At 36.9% G+C, this 15,328-nt stretch overlaps 1 protein-coding gene and 1 non-coding gene across 2 annotated transcripts; one reads left to right on the top strand and one right to left on the bottom strand.

Annotated features, from left to right (window-relative positions):
• Positions 1 to 1,957: 1,957 nt before the first annotated feature.
• Positions 1,958 to 13,578, top strand: LOC132283027 (plant UBX domain-containing protein 10). Its single transcript, XM_059784894.1, has 4 exons — positions 1,958 to 2,935; positions 12,221 to 12,391; positions 12,484 to 12,687; positions 12,996 to 13,578. Exons 1-4 carry the CDS (start codon positions 2,132 to 2,134, stop codon positions 13,224 to 13,226), a joined length of 1,410 nt encoding a protein of 469 aa, XP_059640877.1. The 5' UTR covers positions 1,958 to 2,131; the 3' UTR covers positions 13,227 to 13,578.
• Positions 13,579 to 14,103: 525 nt separating this feature from the next.
• On the bottom strand, positions 14,104 to 14,177 carry TRNAV-AAC (transfer RNA valine (anticodon AAC)). Its single transcript has one exon. It is a non-coding gene; the product is annotated as a tRNA-Val (tRNA).
• Between the last annotated feature and the right edge of the window lie 1,151 nt (positions 14,178 to 15,328).

Here is a 15,328-nt window from a genome sequence, read left to right as displayed (position 1 = left end):
GCTCAGAAATCCAGAAACTCAGAATTCAGCGAAGAACATCAAGCACATCCAACAACGTGGATTTCTGAGACTCAGAATTCAGACACAAATTCAGAATCGAAACCCAAAAGCGAAGAACATCAAGCACATCCAACAACGTGCCGTTCTTCATCAAATTCCACAGTGATTCAAGAACAAGCTCGTGCAGCCCTTGGATCCAACCAACCAAAAACAAGGAGATCGAATCAGATGACCATTCTTTTTTTGTAAAAGATATTACAAAGGACTGTACTCCACATTCATAAATTAATAAAATTTTATTTTGCTTCATATTTTGTTTCTATTGCAGACTTACAAAATTTGTGTGTACAACGAGATTCTGGCCGGAGAGGCATAGCTTTATCAATGTATACTTGGTCCCGTGCTGAGGAGGTGGGAAGGACAGTGCTTTTTGGGAAAGGACTTTTAAGCTAAGTTAATCACTCAAAGCTTTGAAAACCTCAAATAACATTGATTTTATAACAAATTTAATCTTAAGTTCATGATATTCAGGCAATAGTTTGTGACTTCCCTCTGCTGCAGGGGTGTCTTAGAGCGGGTCGGCGGGAATTTCGCGGCACAATAGAAATCATTTTTTAGGGTTTCTGCCACAACAACTAACATCAAAACATCCCATTGTTCGCAACAAAGCCTACCAAAATTAGCTCAATTCAAGTTTGTTTAGACTTTTTTTAACCAAGTGCCGAAATATTCAATAGTTTCCTACATGACGTAAAAGTAAAAAATGCAATTTTAACCATGGAATGCAGTTCAAAACCGACTTGTCGCGAGTAGAGTTGACAAATATTGATGGTTGATCTTATCCAAATAAATATTTGCAAGTTAAAATGGATTTTTTGGTCTTTAAAAAAATTAACAACCCATGGTTTCAACAATCCAAACTATTCGGCAGTCATTATTAAACGAATTGTATGTCATTTTCTCCTTAAAGTGCTCATAAACAAAATGGAAATAGTTCTAAGAAAACGTGACATTTCAAGAAAACTACGAATCAAGCTGATGTATCACATTTTTTTTTAATGATCCATTACAATTTGACCATCCTTCAATAATTTGTGAATCTAAGACAACGTGACATTTAATTTTTTTTCTTGAAACGGTTGGATTGTTGTTTAGCCCTTTAGAGCAGGTTCAATGATAGTGATTTTAGAGACTTTGGGTTAAAATTGGCAATGCCTCTAAAAAGTGGACTCAAAAATTTTGGGTCGGAGAATGGGTCGCCAAAAACGACTGCCCTGTTAGCGATTGCAGGTTTGCCTTGCACGGGTTCACCTATTTTTTTTTTTAAAACTTTAATGGCCTAGAGTATCGTAGCCCCAGTTTTACTGTAACTCAGACTTAATTTTAAGGGCGCGTTTGGCTTGGAAAAAATTACAGAAACTAATTTTATTTATTTATTTATTTATTTTTTCAATATAACTGAACTAAAGAGTCATTAAGGCACTATTTGACTTACACGAACAGTGTCTTAAAAGTTTTTTTAAGCAAAAAAATTTAAATAAATGAAGAAAGTGATTTTTTTTTTTTTTCAATCACACTATGTTTGGCTAATCTAAAAATGCCTTAACGACTATACTGGCACAAAAACATATTTTTATAAATAAACTCATATATATATATATTTTAAATTCATAATAAATATAGTATTGTTTTAATTCTTATAATTCATACTAAATATTTTATTTTTTACTCCAAAATGTTAATGCTAAAGTTGACTATAAAAATATTGACGAATCTCTTGGAAAATGCTAATATAACAAATTTGGGAGAGCTTCGTAGATCTCTCAAATATTCGTGAATATTAGTTCTCATTCGTGGAAAAAGAGATGGGCATAGCATGGCAATCTCGTTATTTACAATATTGTCATTGGACATTTTTGGTAATCCAAACTAATCGTTCGATCATCATCTGTCGTCCACGCCATAAACCCCAGAACTTCCTCTGATTGTTGGTTGAGACATTTGAAGAAACACAAAGAGACACTCTCTTCGATCCTTTTTGAGTTCTCTGGAACCCTAACTTTTCGAATTCTCTCTCAAAAACTTTTTTGGACATATAGAATCATAGATATATATACATATAAGGAGAGATATGGTTGATGTGGCCGACAAATTAGCTTATTTTCAAGCAATCACGGGCCTTGAAGACCCCGATTTGTGCACAGAGATCCTCTCCGCTCATGGCTGGGACCTCGAGCTAGCGATCTCCAGTTTCACCGGCACAAACTCCGACCACTCCGACGATCCCGCAACCGCCATCGCCGACGTTGGAAGCAGCGAACAGTCCAATACAGATTCGCATCAACAACCCCAGCGATCGGGCGAAGTCGCCGGTGTTGTGGCGCCACCGGGATTGGCATGGAAGCTCATCACCCTACCATTTTCCGTCATTTCTGGTAGTCTAGGGTTAATTTCTGGTGCGATTGGGCTAGGTATGTGGGCTGCCGGCGGTGTCCTCTCCTATTCTTTGAGCATGGTGGGATTCAATTCTGCCCGTAACGGCGATCCTTCTTCTTCTTCTCCGTTGGTTTCGGTTTCGGCGGCAGCTTCGGAGGCCATGGCTTTTGTTGCTAATTTCGAGAGGGATTACGGTACGAATCGGCCGAATTTCGTGGTTGAGGGGTTTATGGATGCTCTGCAGAGGTCTCGGCACGAATTTAAGCTGTTGTTTGTGTACTTGCACTCGCCGGATCACCCGGACACCCCATTGTTTTGTGAAAGGACTCTGTGTTCTGAAGCATTGGCTGCGTTTGTGAATGAAAATTTTGTTGCGTGGGGTGGGAGCATCCGCGCTAGCGAGGGGTTTAAGATGAGTAACAGCTTGAAGGCGTCAAGGTATCCATTTTGTGCTGTGGTTATGGCCGCCACGAACCAGAGGATTGCCTTACTTCAGCAGGTTTGATTCCTAGGGTTCTGATTCCTTTTCACTTGTTTTTGCTAGAACAGAAAAATCTAGAATATACTACTATAAGTCAACAAAACCTACCCTTTTCTTAGCTATTTGAATTGGGAATCTTAGACCTGGATATTCTGCTGGAAAAGGTTGGACTTTGCATTTTTCATTTGGCAATGATGGTTGTTTGATCAACCTAAGACTGTGTATATAGTAAGCATAACAACACTGGATGACTTTTTCATTTTTAGATAATCGACACAGAATTGACAGGGACTCTTTTTGAGATGGTGAAATGTTTATGGATATTGATGTAGGATAACCTTATGTGTTCCTTGTATGTTTTGTGCTCTTTTATGGTGTGTGATATTCTAATAATCACATGTGATGATGATTTGAAGCTTACTTTGAAGAACTATCATGCGCTACACTACTAGTTTTGGGTTTCTTAACTCAAAAATGCTCATGTTACCTTTTTTGTTGAATTTACTTGTCAACTCAGTTAACTACATTATTCCTTGTTGATGTTAAACATTTGATTAACCTTTGTAATAAAAAATTCTTTGTGGTTAGAAAAATACAGTTTGTTCATTAAAGTATAAGACATGCTTTATTTACGATGGAGAAAGTGATATTAGGATGTTGATTTTTGTGTTGATGATTATTTAATTACACATAATTGATGATAATTTTTTTTTTTTTTATAAGTAATAAGAAAAAGTGGTTTTAAAGTATAAGAAATAATTCAAGTGACTCAACAAAAGTAAAAAATCAGAATAATTTGAATGCAAGTTGTCGTTGTTGTCAAATTATATTTATTTTTTAGAATAGGGATTTTTTTTTTTTTTTTTTTTTTTTTTTGTGCAAGTATATGGCCACATGGCCAGAACATTCAAATACGGTAGGCTTTTTAGTTGGTGAAAGATGGTTTATGGATTTCTGTTTCACTTGAGTCTCAAAGGGATCTTGTTACAAAATTTGGAGACAAAATTTGGATTCAACTCTACTAGTTGAATTGAACCTTTTCGCCTACTTTCAAGCAACCGATCCCATCTCTTATCGAGAGAGAGAGAGAGAGAGAGAGAGGGAGAGGAAAAAAAAAACTTAGCATGTTTGTTTGAATTTGATAGACATTTTTTTTTTTTTTTTTTAAAATATGTAGTGCATGAAATACTCCTATAAGAGCATAGTGAGGAGTTATTGTTTATTTTATAGTAATGGTTGAGTTATGATAACAGATAACCCATTATCTTTTCCCACTCCTTGGTGATATAACATTTTTTTGGGGAAAATTACTCTGACACCCCTGAGGTTCTTCCCTATTACCCATACACAAGTTTTTCAAAAAATTTGGTCAACATCCCTTGAATTATCTCCTCTCTTCCAACATTGCTCTGTTGTTTCTTCTCTCAACCTCTCTTCCTTCTATTGCTGGACCGACGATATTGCTTCATCCCTTTTGTCTCTCTCTATGAGCTTCACTAATTGATTCTCTCCTCCACTGCATCTCTCTATATAGTTTCTGTCATGGTCATGGGTATATTATGGAGCAGCACAAGAGGGAGAAATAATACTTACTATCAAAACTCTCTCCAAACTTTTTCAACTCATCCCTTCAACTCAACCTTTCCTTGCATTGTTGTATTACCAGGGGGTGGAGGGTGTGGGAATGGATGAGATGGTGTGGGAGGCTTCCTTGAGAGGGGTGTTTGAGGTTAGATCTTTTTACCAGAATCTGATGGAGACTCCTAGCCAACCCTTTCCTTGGAGAGCTGTTTGGAGGGTGAAAGCCCCTTTGAAAGTGGCTTTCTTCGCATGGACCGCTGCTCTTGGAAGCATTCTCACTTGTGATAACCTCAGAAGGAGATGCTAGGTCGTGGTGAGCTGGTGTTGCATGTGTAAGAAAGCGGGGGAGTCTGTGAACCATCTTTTGCTTCATTGCCGGGTGACGAGAGATATTTGGGATATGTTCTTGGTTGCTTTTGGATTGACTTGGGTGTTTCCTGAGTCAACGGTTAACCTGCTTGAGGCTTGGAAAGGGTGTATAGTGGAGAGCCGAGTGCGTGATGCTTAGAGGGCCACTCCTCTATGTTTATGGTGGGGGTTGTGGAGCGAGAGAAATAGGAGATCCTTTGTTGGGGAGGAGTCTCCTATTTGGTCTCTCAAATACAACATATTGAATTTTTTGTTTTTTGGGTAAATGGGTGGAATTGTATATCTACGGATGGTCTTTTGGATTTTTTGGATAGCTTAAAGTTGTAGCGTCGCGGCTTGTGTTTTGTGTTTTCTTTTGGGATTGTTTCTCATTTGAGTGCCTTTATTGAATTTTTACTTATCAAAAAACAAAAAATTTAACTTATCAAAGAAAAAAACAAAAATTTTGAGTTCTGATTCTGAAAATCCCAAACTTCGAACTCACATTGTCCACATATGCACACACACACACACACACACACACACACACACACACACACACACACTCGCATATATACACACAAGAATCTAACAAAATCCAAAAATTCCAAATTTGAACTAGGGTTGAACTACAATTTCAAAATTTGAGCACATCATCTTGACTTTGATTCCAAATCGAAATCGATTGTTGTGCTTCTAGTCTTAATGGATTGTTATTCGACAATTTAGAACTCCCATCAATGAGAACGCATGAGCCAGACTTGGGAGAGAGAGCACATCTAGAGACAAAATGAACAAGTCAATAAATAACAAAAATAAGATAAAAATCGAAATATAAATGTGTGAATGTATGTATTTTTTTTATTTTTATAAGTAAACTTCATAAAAGGCGCTCGAAGGGCAGCGAACCTGAAGAAACAAAAGGCTCCCAAGGCGACACTACAATTTCAAGCTATCTACAAAGTCCAAAAGAATATCCACAGATATACAATTCTGCCCATTAACCCAAAAAAAGAGAGAAGATGGAAGATTAAACTTTTTTTTTTTTGATAAGTTAAGATATATTAGAAAGTGTTCAAAAGGGGAATGCATCCCAAAAGCTATATAGGGGCCAAAGCCAAGAAATTGGTCCTAAGGACTCAAAGAACCAAAAAAATCAGTGATTTTCTCTAAAGATATACAATTTCTCCCCATCACCCAACTAAAAAGAGAACAAATAATAACATATTTCAAGGCTGCAATGGAAGATTCTTTCCCTTCAAAAGATCTATTCCGCTCCTTCCAAATGCACCACCAAACGCAAAGAGGGGTCGCCCTCCAACAGTCACGGGCGTGGGCCCCAACGATGCATCCTCTCCACACATCAATCAATTCCCTCGCAGATCGAGGCATGCCCAATTGGATGTCGAACAAACCAAAAATAAGGCTCCAACAGTCGTGAGCCACGGGGCAATGCAGAAGAAGGTGATCCACGAACTCTCATCATTTTTACACAAACAACACCAATTAACAGTAATAGGGAAGACAGAATATTAAACTTGAGAGACCAAATAGGGGACTCCTCGCCCTCAAAGGATCTCTTATTCCTCTCGCGCCACAACCCCCACCAATTACAAAGGGGAGTGGCCCTCCAAGCATCTTTGACTCTCGGCTCTCCACTGTACACCCTTTTCAAGCCTGTAACATACCAACTGTAGACCCTGAAACGACCCAATCCACACCAAAAACGACCAAGAACCTTGCCATGGGGCAATGCAACAAAAGATGGTTCACAAATTCTCCCGACTACTTGCACATGCAGCACCAATTCTCCACTATACGACGCCTACTTGTAAGGTTGTCGAGAGTGAGGATACTTCCAAGGGCAACAATCCAAGTGAAAAAGGCCACCTTCAACGGAGCTTAGTTTTCCACACAGCTTTCCAAGGGAAGATGGGGCATGAATGCTCTGTAAGGCAGCGGTAAAATGACCTAACCTCAAACACCCCTCCAGAGGTGCCCAACCACACCATCTCATCCATGCCCTCACCCTCCACCACCTTCCTATAGATCAATCCCATAAAATCTGCAACCTCCAAGATCTCCCAATCATTGAAATTTCTACGGAATTGCACATCCCGATATGCCCTACCATTATCAAGCAGATAATGGTCTTTAACCATAGCATGCTTATTCACTGAGATCCTGAAAATACGAGGAAACCTGCGAGCCAGAGCAAAATCCCCACACCAATGGTCCTCTCAAAAGCAAACATGACTTCCACTCCGAACTTTGAACTTGATCCGTTTGGAGAACTCATCCCATCCTTTCCGGATATACTTCCAAGATGTATGTATGTATTTAGAGATGTATGTATACATATAGTGAGAGAACTGAACAAGAAGAAACGACGGACAGGTGACAAAATGGGTATGCTAAAGAGAGGGAACCTTAAAGACAATGAAGGAGGGAAAGCTGAAGCTTATTGAATATTTGATTTAATAGTGGATCTGAGAGACGACATTGACGTTCTGTTGCAGTTTGAGCTTCATGAGTGACTTCATTCTTTTTATTAGATGAATAGTCGACTTTCGAGTAGTTAATTATATTGGGGTAGTCAAATTTATTGATAAGAACAGATAGGTATTTATAGTCAACACTAATCGCTTCCAAAGACTGCGTAATTCGTGTTCTTGGTTTTGGTGAGATTGTGTCAGAGTGTAATCATAAAGAGGGTATTTTGTTCTTTTCATCTTTTAGTGGCTCACTTCAGCACTAATGCATAAGTGTGTTTTATTATATATTGGGGGTGTGGTGGTAACTTCACTGCAACTGTTAACACAGCTAACGAACTCTAATTCTCACAGGAGTGTCAGGGTTATTTTTCAAAAATTTCATCCATGAGTAATAAGGAAGAAGCTCAGGGGGTGTCAAGAGTAATTTGCCTTTTTTCTTTTACTTCATTTGCACTTCGATAGTGATTCTAAGATAATTATAGCTTGGTTCATCCGCATAATCTAATATTTATCTCAATCATTTTATTAATCTGCCTTGCATACCGATTTCCAGTCCACGTTTTCTAGTTTGTTATATATATCCTTGTAAAATATCACCACACATCATCCTTAGATTTCATGTGCTCCTCACGGACCAAATTATTTCTATCTTTTAGGAAGCCTTTCTCATGCAAAAGAAAAAATCTCGTATTGGAGCTCCAGGGAGTAAATTTTGGAATTTGTAATTCAAGCAGTCTCACGCTTTGTCTTGAAATTTGCAAGATGATGTGTTAGTTTGACTGAATTATGGCATATATCTTGATCCTGCAGCCTGTAATATGCCGATTTGCATTGATGATAAACCCAAGGCCAAGTTTCTTGCAAGTTTGATGGTCTGATAACCAGAAGTATTCGGTCGAACGAATGGAGGATTGACTGACTAGGGTTCTCTCAAGTGTTGGCCGATTTTCAAGGATGAATTATTTTATAAGGATTCTAGGATTTAGTCATAAGGAGGGGATGCTTTGTTGTCTTGCAAAAGAGGACAAGGTGATGTATGGTAATCGAGGGTGTTTTTTTTTGGCTCGAGGAAGGAAATAATTTTCCAAGTTATACTTTTTCCAATTAACATATGGAATACTAAGATTAGGGTTGGGAGATACTAAAGGAGTAGACTAGCATTGGTAGGTTAGTTCAAAATCCATTGCGAATAAACTGATTTCATATCAGGCTCTCCAAAAATTGACGAATTTTCAAACTTTAAGACAATAAAGATCGATGGTCTGATCATCTGAAATTTTTTAAAAAATGAATTGTGTGATAAGAATTCAATATTTAGTCAAAGGAGGTAGCCTTGATGTCTTTGCGAAGGATGACAAAGTAATGCACGGTAATTGCGGCTTAGTAGTTTGAGGAAGGAACAAATGTGCTAGATTATCTTTTTTTCTTCTCTCTTTTTAATTAGTTACAAATTTAACACGGAGAGAACTTATTTATTTTATTGGCAGTGGTTGCTGGGAGAAATCAATCATGAGATTAGCTTTGTAAAGGTTAGTTTGAAATACCATATGGAGTGGTGTTACTTATAAAAAAAAATACCATATGGAGTGGTGTGGGATTGATCCTTGAGAAGGGAGTTTGAGGTTAGATCCTTTTATCAAAGTCTTATGGAGATCCCTGGCCCCTCTTTCCCTTGGAGAGCCGTTTGGAAGACAAAAGCGCCTTTGAAGGTGGCTTTTTTTGCATGGTCTGCTGCCCTTGGGAGTATCCTCACTCTCGACAACCTCAGAAGGAGACGTCTGGTTGTGGTGAACTGGTGTTGCATGTGTAAGTGATCGGGGGAATCTGTGAATCACCTTTTGCTTCACTGCCCTGTGGTAAGGGATATTTGGGCTATGTTCTTGGTTGTTTTGGTGTGGCTTGGGTGTTTCCTCAGTCAACAGTTGATTTTTTAGAGGTTTGGAAATGGTATATAGCGGACAGCCATGTTAGAGATGCTTGGAGGGCCACCCCCCCTTTGCATTTGGTGGGGTTTGTGGCTTGAGAGAAATAGGAGATCCTTTGAAGGGGTGGAGTCTCCTATTTGGTCTCTCAAATATAATATACTGTCTTCTTTATTACTTATCAAAAATATATATATATATATATATATATATATATATATATATACTGTCTTCTTTATTCTTTTGGGTTAATTGTCGAAATTGTATATCTATGGATAGTCTTTTGGATTTTGTGGATAGCTTAAAGATGTAGTGTCGCTGTTTAGGCGGCTTGTTGTTCTTTGGGAGGGCTCCCCTTTTGAGTGCCTTCAATGAACTTTTACTTATAAATAAAAAAAGAAAGAATTGCATTGTACTTTTATCGTATTGATTTTATTCTTTGGGTGTGCCGGTGCAGTGATACGAGTTAGTTTTGTGTTTCGTGTCTTACTGTTGGAGTGCCTTTGTACATGTAATGGTAATAGTTTATTAACGTAAATCTTAATTATATGAAATGGAGTGAGATCTGGGGCGTCGGGCAATATAGGTACAAAGAATGCATATGGCTATATCTTATTGAATGGATCTTGGGGTGGAGGACCAAATATGTTGAGTGATGCATTTCAGAGGCATCCCTTTTTCTGATGCTCATTAATGGGATATAATCTAATTCTTGTTTAATTCTTGGGATCGAAGAGAAGTGACTCCCTGTTACCTTTTCGTAACATGATGTGTTGGAAGCTCTCACAAGCTAATCCTATAAGATAGAAAGCATACTTTCTTTTCAATACTCATGAGTAAGACACCTAAGATTCCCACACACGAGATAAAGCGCTTGTGGTCGAAGGACTCAAAGCATGTAATCCGTGACTTGAAGGAGGAGAGGTTGGTCACCTTCAGGACAGGACAAAAGAAGTGTCTTGGAAAGGCAAAAAAAAGATGATATTTATAATTGAAAAAGGGGTTACATTTTTGTGCTTTGTTGAGAACTAAATAGAATATTGAGAGATCTTATAGTTTCTGAGATTCAACTTGCAAACTACAAAGTTTTGTAATGTCATGATTGTCATAACCAGTTTTAGGTAATTAAATGCAGTTTAAGATACCTGTGGCATAATTTTGTGGTGGGACGTAGAGAATTGGCAGCTGTAACGTGGACTAGAAATTTAAACACTTTTTTTTTTTTTGGTCGATTGATAAGTAAGATTCATAAAAGGACCTCAAGACTAGAAATCTAGACATCAGCCTGAAATTTTGCTTTTCATAAGGAGTTTCAATTACCTTCATGCTGCATGGTTCTGTAACTCTGTTGCTGGAGAGGCATGAGAGGAGGTTAGTGACATCATTGAACAAATTAGGCATAAAGATCTCTTATCCACTTCTTTAACATGCTGTTTGCCTTCATACCCTATTATTGCCCTCAGCTAGTAGTTTCAATGAGCAAGCATTTGTTTTTATGACCATTATTACACATGGCTCTATTGTATTTTTCTTTCAGTGCATTTAGTATTTGGGATTGGGTGGTTTTGTTCTTTCCTTTAACAATTATGTGAAACTTATAATTTTTTTGGTTCGAAGTTGGGATTAGGGTGTCCTTTTAGTTCCACTACACTCCATATAAATTTGAGGGGCTGCACTTCATCTAGTAATATTCAAGGGTGGATCAGATATTAAGTACTCTATAATAGTCTCCCTCTTATTTTGTGTGTTATGTGTTGAAAATTTACAGATTATTTCTGTCAGGGTTCTGAAATCATGATAGAGTTGCTAGAGTTTGTTTGTAAACTTGAGTCTGCTTTTGTATTTGATACAAATGGCTTGGTTGAAGTGGTGCATACATTTCTTTATTCTTCTTGTATACATCTTGATAGCTTTTTCCTAATACCTCGTAATGTTTTTTGCTCCTCTCTCTCTCTCTCTCTCAATTATATAATTTTGTTTAAGGGTTATTCGTGAGGTGTCTTTTTGGTGCATAGAGATTCTTTATAGTTGAAAATTTTGAGATTGAATGAAGAGATTGTCTGATGGAGACGCAGACACGTCCCAAGAGCTTTAGCTTGAGCCACATATGACTTGCTCCTGCTATTGGAAATGTGGAAAAGATTCATAGAATTAGAAATTTTTGCAAATTAAGTTTACATATTTATGTTCATTATTATTTTTGGTAATGTTTGGTTTTAGGGTTATTTTGCTATTTTTAGGGCTTCTTAGGGTTCATTTATGTTTTCCTATATAAAGGCTTTTATGTACTCCAACAATTCAATTTTTGGGATTATTGATCATCGTTTCCTTCAAATTTCTCTTTCGTTCTTCTTCCTCTCTTTGTTATTGCCTTCCTCAACCCCTCCATCTCTCCAGTGTATATATTCACTCTCTTTTGATCTCTCCCCCCTTCTTATAGCCTCATCTCTTCTTCTGTATTCTCATCATCTGTTTCCTTTCTAGTCGTACTTCAGTTTGGCATTCTGGTCCTTCATAATTGTCACATTTTTCATGAGATAATGAGAATGGGCTGGAGATCCTTCTTCTTCCTTTTTATTTTTATTTTTTTATTGTTGGGATAAGTGGGATAGGCTGGTCATCTGGGAGCTTTTTTTTATTTTTTTATTTTTTTATTTAATTTGTTTGGTTATATCAGCTATCATCTTGAAAGCCAAATTTTTTTGTTGTTGTTTCTTTCTTTTATTTCCCATAATGCAGTTGTGTGACAACAAACTTGCTTTATTTAATGTGTTCGGGTATCAGCTACTATCTTGAAATCTGATTTTTTTTTTTTTTTCTGCTGTTTATGTCTGCGTGTTCATAATGTAGTCATGGGACGACAAACTTGCTTCATTTAATTTGTTTGGTTTTCAGCTACTATCTTGAAAGCCAAATGTTTGTTTTCTGTTTATGTCCTTATTCTTATCATCTTGTAGGTTGAGGGTCCAAAATCTCCCGAAGAAATGCTCACAGTATTGCAGAGAGTGCTTGAAGAGAGTGCTCCAGTTCTTGTTGCAGCAAGGCTTGATGCAGAAGAACGAAGAAACAACATGCGTCTGAGGGAGGAGCAAGATGCTGCTTATCGAGCAGCACTTGAAGCTGATCAAGTATGTTACTTTATAGCTTCTGGTATCGCTTTATATGATTTGCTAGGTTAGTCCAGGGTCAGCTAAGATGCCTTCATTGTCTGGCACATTAGGCTAGGGAACGCCAGAGGAAAGAAGAGCAAGAACGGATGGAAAGGGAAGCTGCTGAAGCTGAGAGGAAGCAAAAGGAGGAAGAAGAGGCTCGTGAAAGAGCAGCACGTGAAGCTGCTGAGAAAGAAGCTGCTTTAGCTCGAATGCGACAAGAGAAAGCCCTTTCGCTGGGTGATGAACCTGAAAAAGGACCTGACGTAACTCAAGTAATCCCCTACTGTTTGTACCAAACTTCTTTTCCTTCACAATGCAGTCAATATATTTTAAATAAATCGCATAGCCACTTATTTATTTCATTCATCATCAGACATGGTTTAATATAATTTGTGATTTCTGGTGGCACATAAAGTAATACAGCAGCAGTTTACTTTCTGGATACAATTAATTAGTTTTAAAAAACTGCACCAGCATGAATAACGTAATCTTGAAACTGACAACATTCTCTTTTATCCCCTTTCTGGAATATAAATATTAATTGTTGTCAATCATGTTTGTGATTTTGGTGGATGAATAGGTTTTGGTTCGGTTCCCAAGTGGAGAACGCAAGGGAAGGAGGTTCCATAGTACCACGACAATTCAGTCACTGTATGACTATGTTGATTCATTGGGTTGCTTAGAAGTGGAGAGCTACAACCTTGTGTCCAACTTCCCTCGTGTTGTGTATGGAGCAGAGAAGCAGTGTATGTCCCTGAAAGAAGCGGGCCTACATCCTCAGGCCAGCCTTTTTGTGGAGCTGAACTCATGAGAGCAACTTTTCTGGGTCATATATTTAACCAAGTAGGAAGAAGTTATAATAGGATAATTTGTTGTTTCAACTGGCTTCTGTTTCGGCCTGGTTTTAGCTATATATGATGATGATGCAACGCCTGGGTCTACATGCGGTTGTTTGATCTTCTTCACTGCAGATTCAAGTGATGAAATGGGTGGACTGGAAAATGGGGTTAAAAATAAATACACCCAATACTTTTCCTGAAAAATGCTGCTCTATGTTATTCATCTATTCTACAATGGGATTAAGTTCATTTAATTTATCAAATATGTGCCATTGATTTGCTGAGTGGTTATGTATGGTTTCTCAGACCACTGTTATTCCTTTACTCTGTGTGTGTGTGTGTGTGTGTGTGTGTGTGTGTGTGTGTGTCTTTTTATACATCTGCAGCAGTGCCACATGGTCAGGTTTTCGGGTGTTTTAGTCTTAGGGAGATCACATTTGACACCAGGTTGTAAATACAATAACCGGAGTCTAATGTTGTCTGTAATATGTTTTTTTTTGGAATAATTTCAAAAAACAAAAACTGTATACATTTTTTTTTCCCTTTTCTTTTAGGTGGAATAACGAACAGATGAAGGTGAAAGAAAGAGCTGGCCAAACGTCTCATACAAGTACGCCACTTGTGAATGGCTATGAATGCAAGTAAGAGATCCCATATTTGTAACCTTTTTTTCTAGGATTGTTCTTCATATATCCATCAGAAATTAGTTAGCAAATATTTTATGTGAAACAAAAAATCCCTACAATTATCAACATACCCATATATATATATATATATTGAATTTGTCAACATGGAAAGAAACAATTCAGTGCCCAAAAACAAAAAAAAAAAATATGTAGGCTTTGTAAATGGCGTCGCCCGGGTTCGAACCGGAGACCTTCAGTGTGTTAGACTGACGTGATAACCAACTACACCACGACACCATTGTGCATTTAGCACGCATTTTTCAAGTTATTTAAACTTTTCTGAATATATTTTGAGCTCTTATCTGCGGGGTATTTGATAATTTGAAACACATGCCAAATAAACAATGCCAAAGGTAAAACTAATCAGCAAATACATTCAAGTCAATTTCACATTATTCATTTATTAATTATTCTCTATTTAATTTTAGTTTTTCAATGTCTATTAGGCTATGTTTGGTTGTGCTAAATTAGAATTGTATTGGGATTGAAATTTTATGGTATTTCAATCCATTAATCTAATTCCAAATTCACTGTGTTGGATAAGTTTTGAAATTCGAGTGTAATTAAATTTTAATTCTTCCTATGTTGCGTGACCAAGCTGCTAATTAACGTGTGAAAAGACAAAATTGACCTTCATAGTTAAAATCATATAACCCCCCATACTTTTCAAAATTAATCATATGATGCTCTCTACTAAGAAAAATATTTAAAATTTTCATTACTTTTATAAAAAATCAATCATATCACTCCCAACTTGTATTATGATGTAATTAAAATTTAATTTTGTTATGAATGATAATAGTTAATTTTAGTATGTGTATGTATCTTGAAATAATATTTTCCAAAAATGAGAAAAGTGCAATCTAAATAAATATATGGAAAACTAATATGAGAAAGAAATAATTTTTACTTTAGTAATTGTTTCGAATTTTCAATATTTTTGATTTTAAAAATATTTTTTGAATACTTTGATTTCACTTTGGCAAATATATCATTACTATCTCGATGATTTTTTATTTATTTATTTATTTTAAAAAATCCAATTAAACAAATCTCACACGGTTTAACAAAACACAATTATAATGATCAAAATGGGGAAGTACTTTTAGTGATTTATACAATAAGTATATAATATATATATATATATATATATATATATATTCATTGTATAAATTTGAAATTGAAATTCACAGCGTTGAAAGAACAAAGTTTGTAACCCAGATCCCAGATGAAGGAACATTCTCTGTACGGTACCAATCTTTTACTTTTGCTAAAAATCATTATTTTGAAAATTGTTGAACCACCCATTGGGCTTTGCAGGCCGAGACCTATGGTCAGGCCTGTCCTGGAGGATAGTGGGCCGAGCTGAGTTGGCCCGCTCTGTGGAC

This window comes from Cornus florida, unplaced genomic scaffold, assembly GCF_030987335.1.
Source record: "Cornus florida cultivar Cherokee Brave unplaced genomic scaffold, ASM3098733v1 CherokeeBrave_3.0.0_Hap2_Chr11, whole genome shotgun sequence".
Lineage (NCBI taxonomy): Eukaryota > Viridiplantae > Streptophyta > Magnoliopsida > Cornales > Cornaceae > Cornus > Cornus florida.
This window is presented reverse-complemented; position numbering and strand designations above follow the sequence as displayed.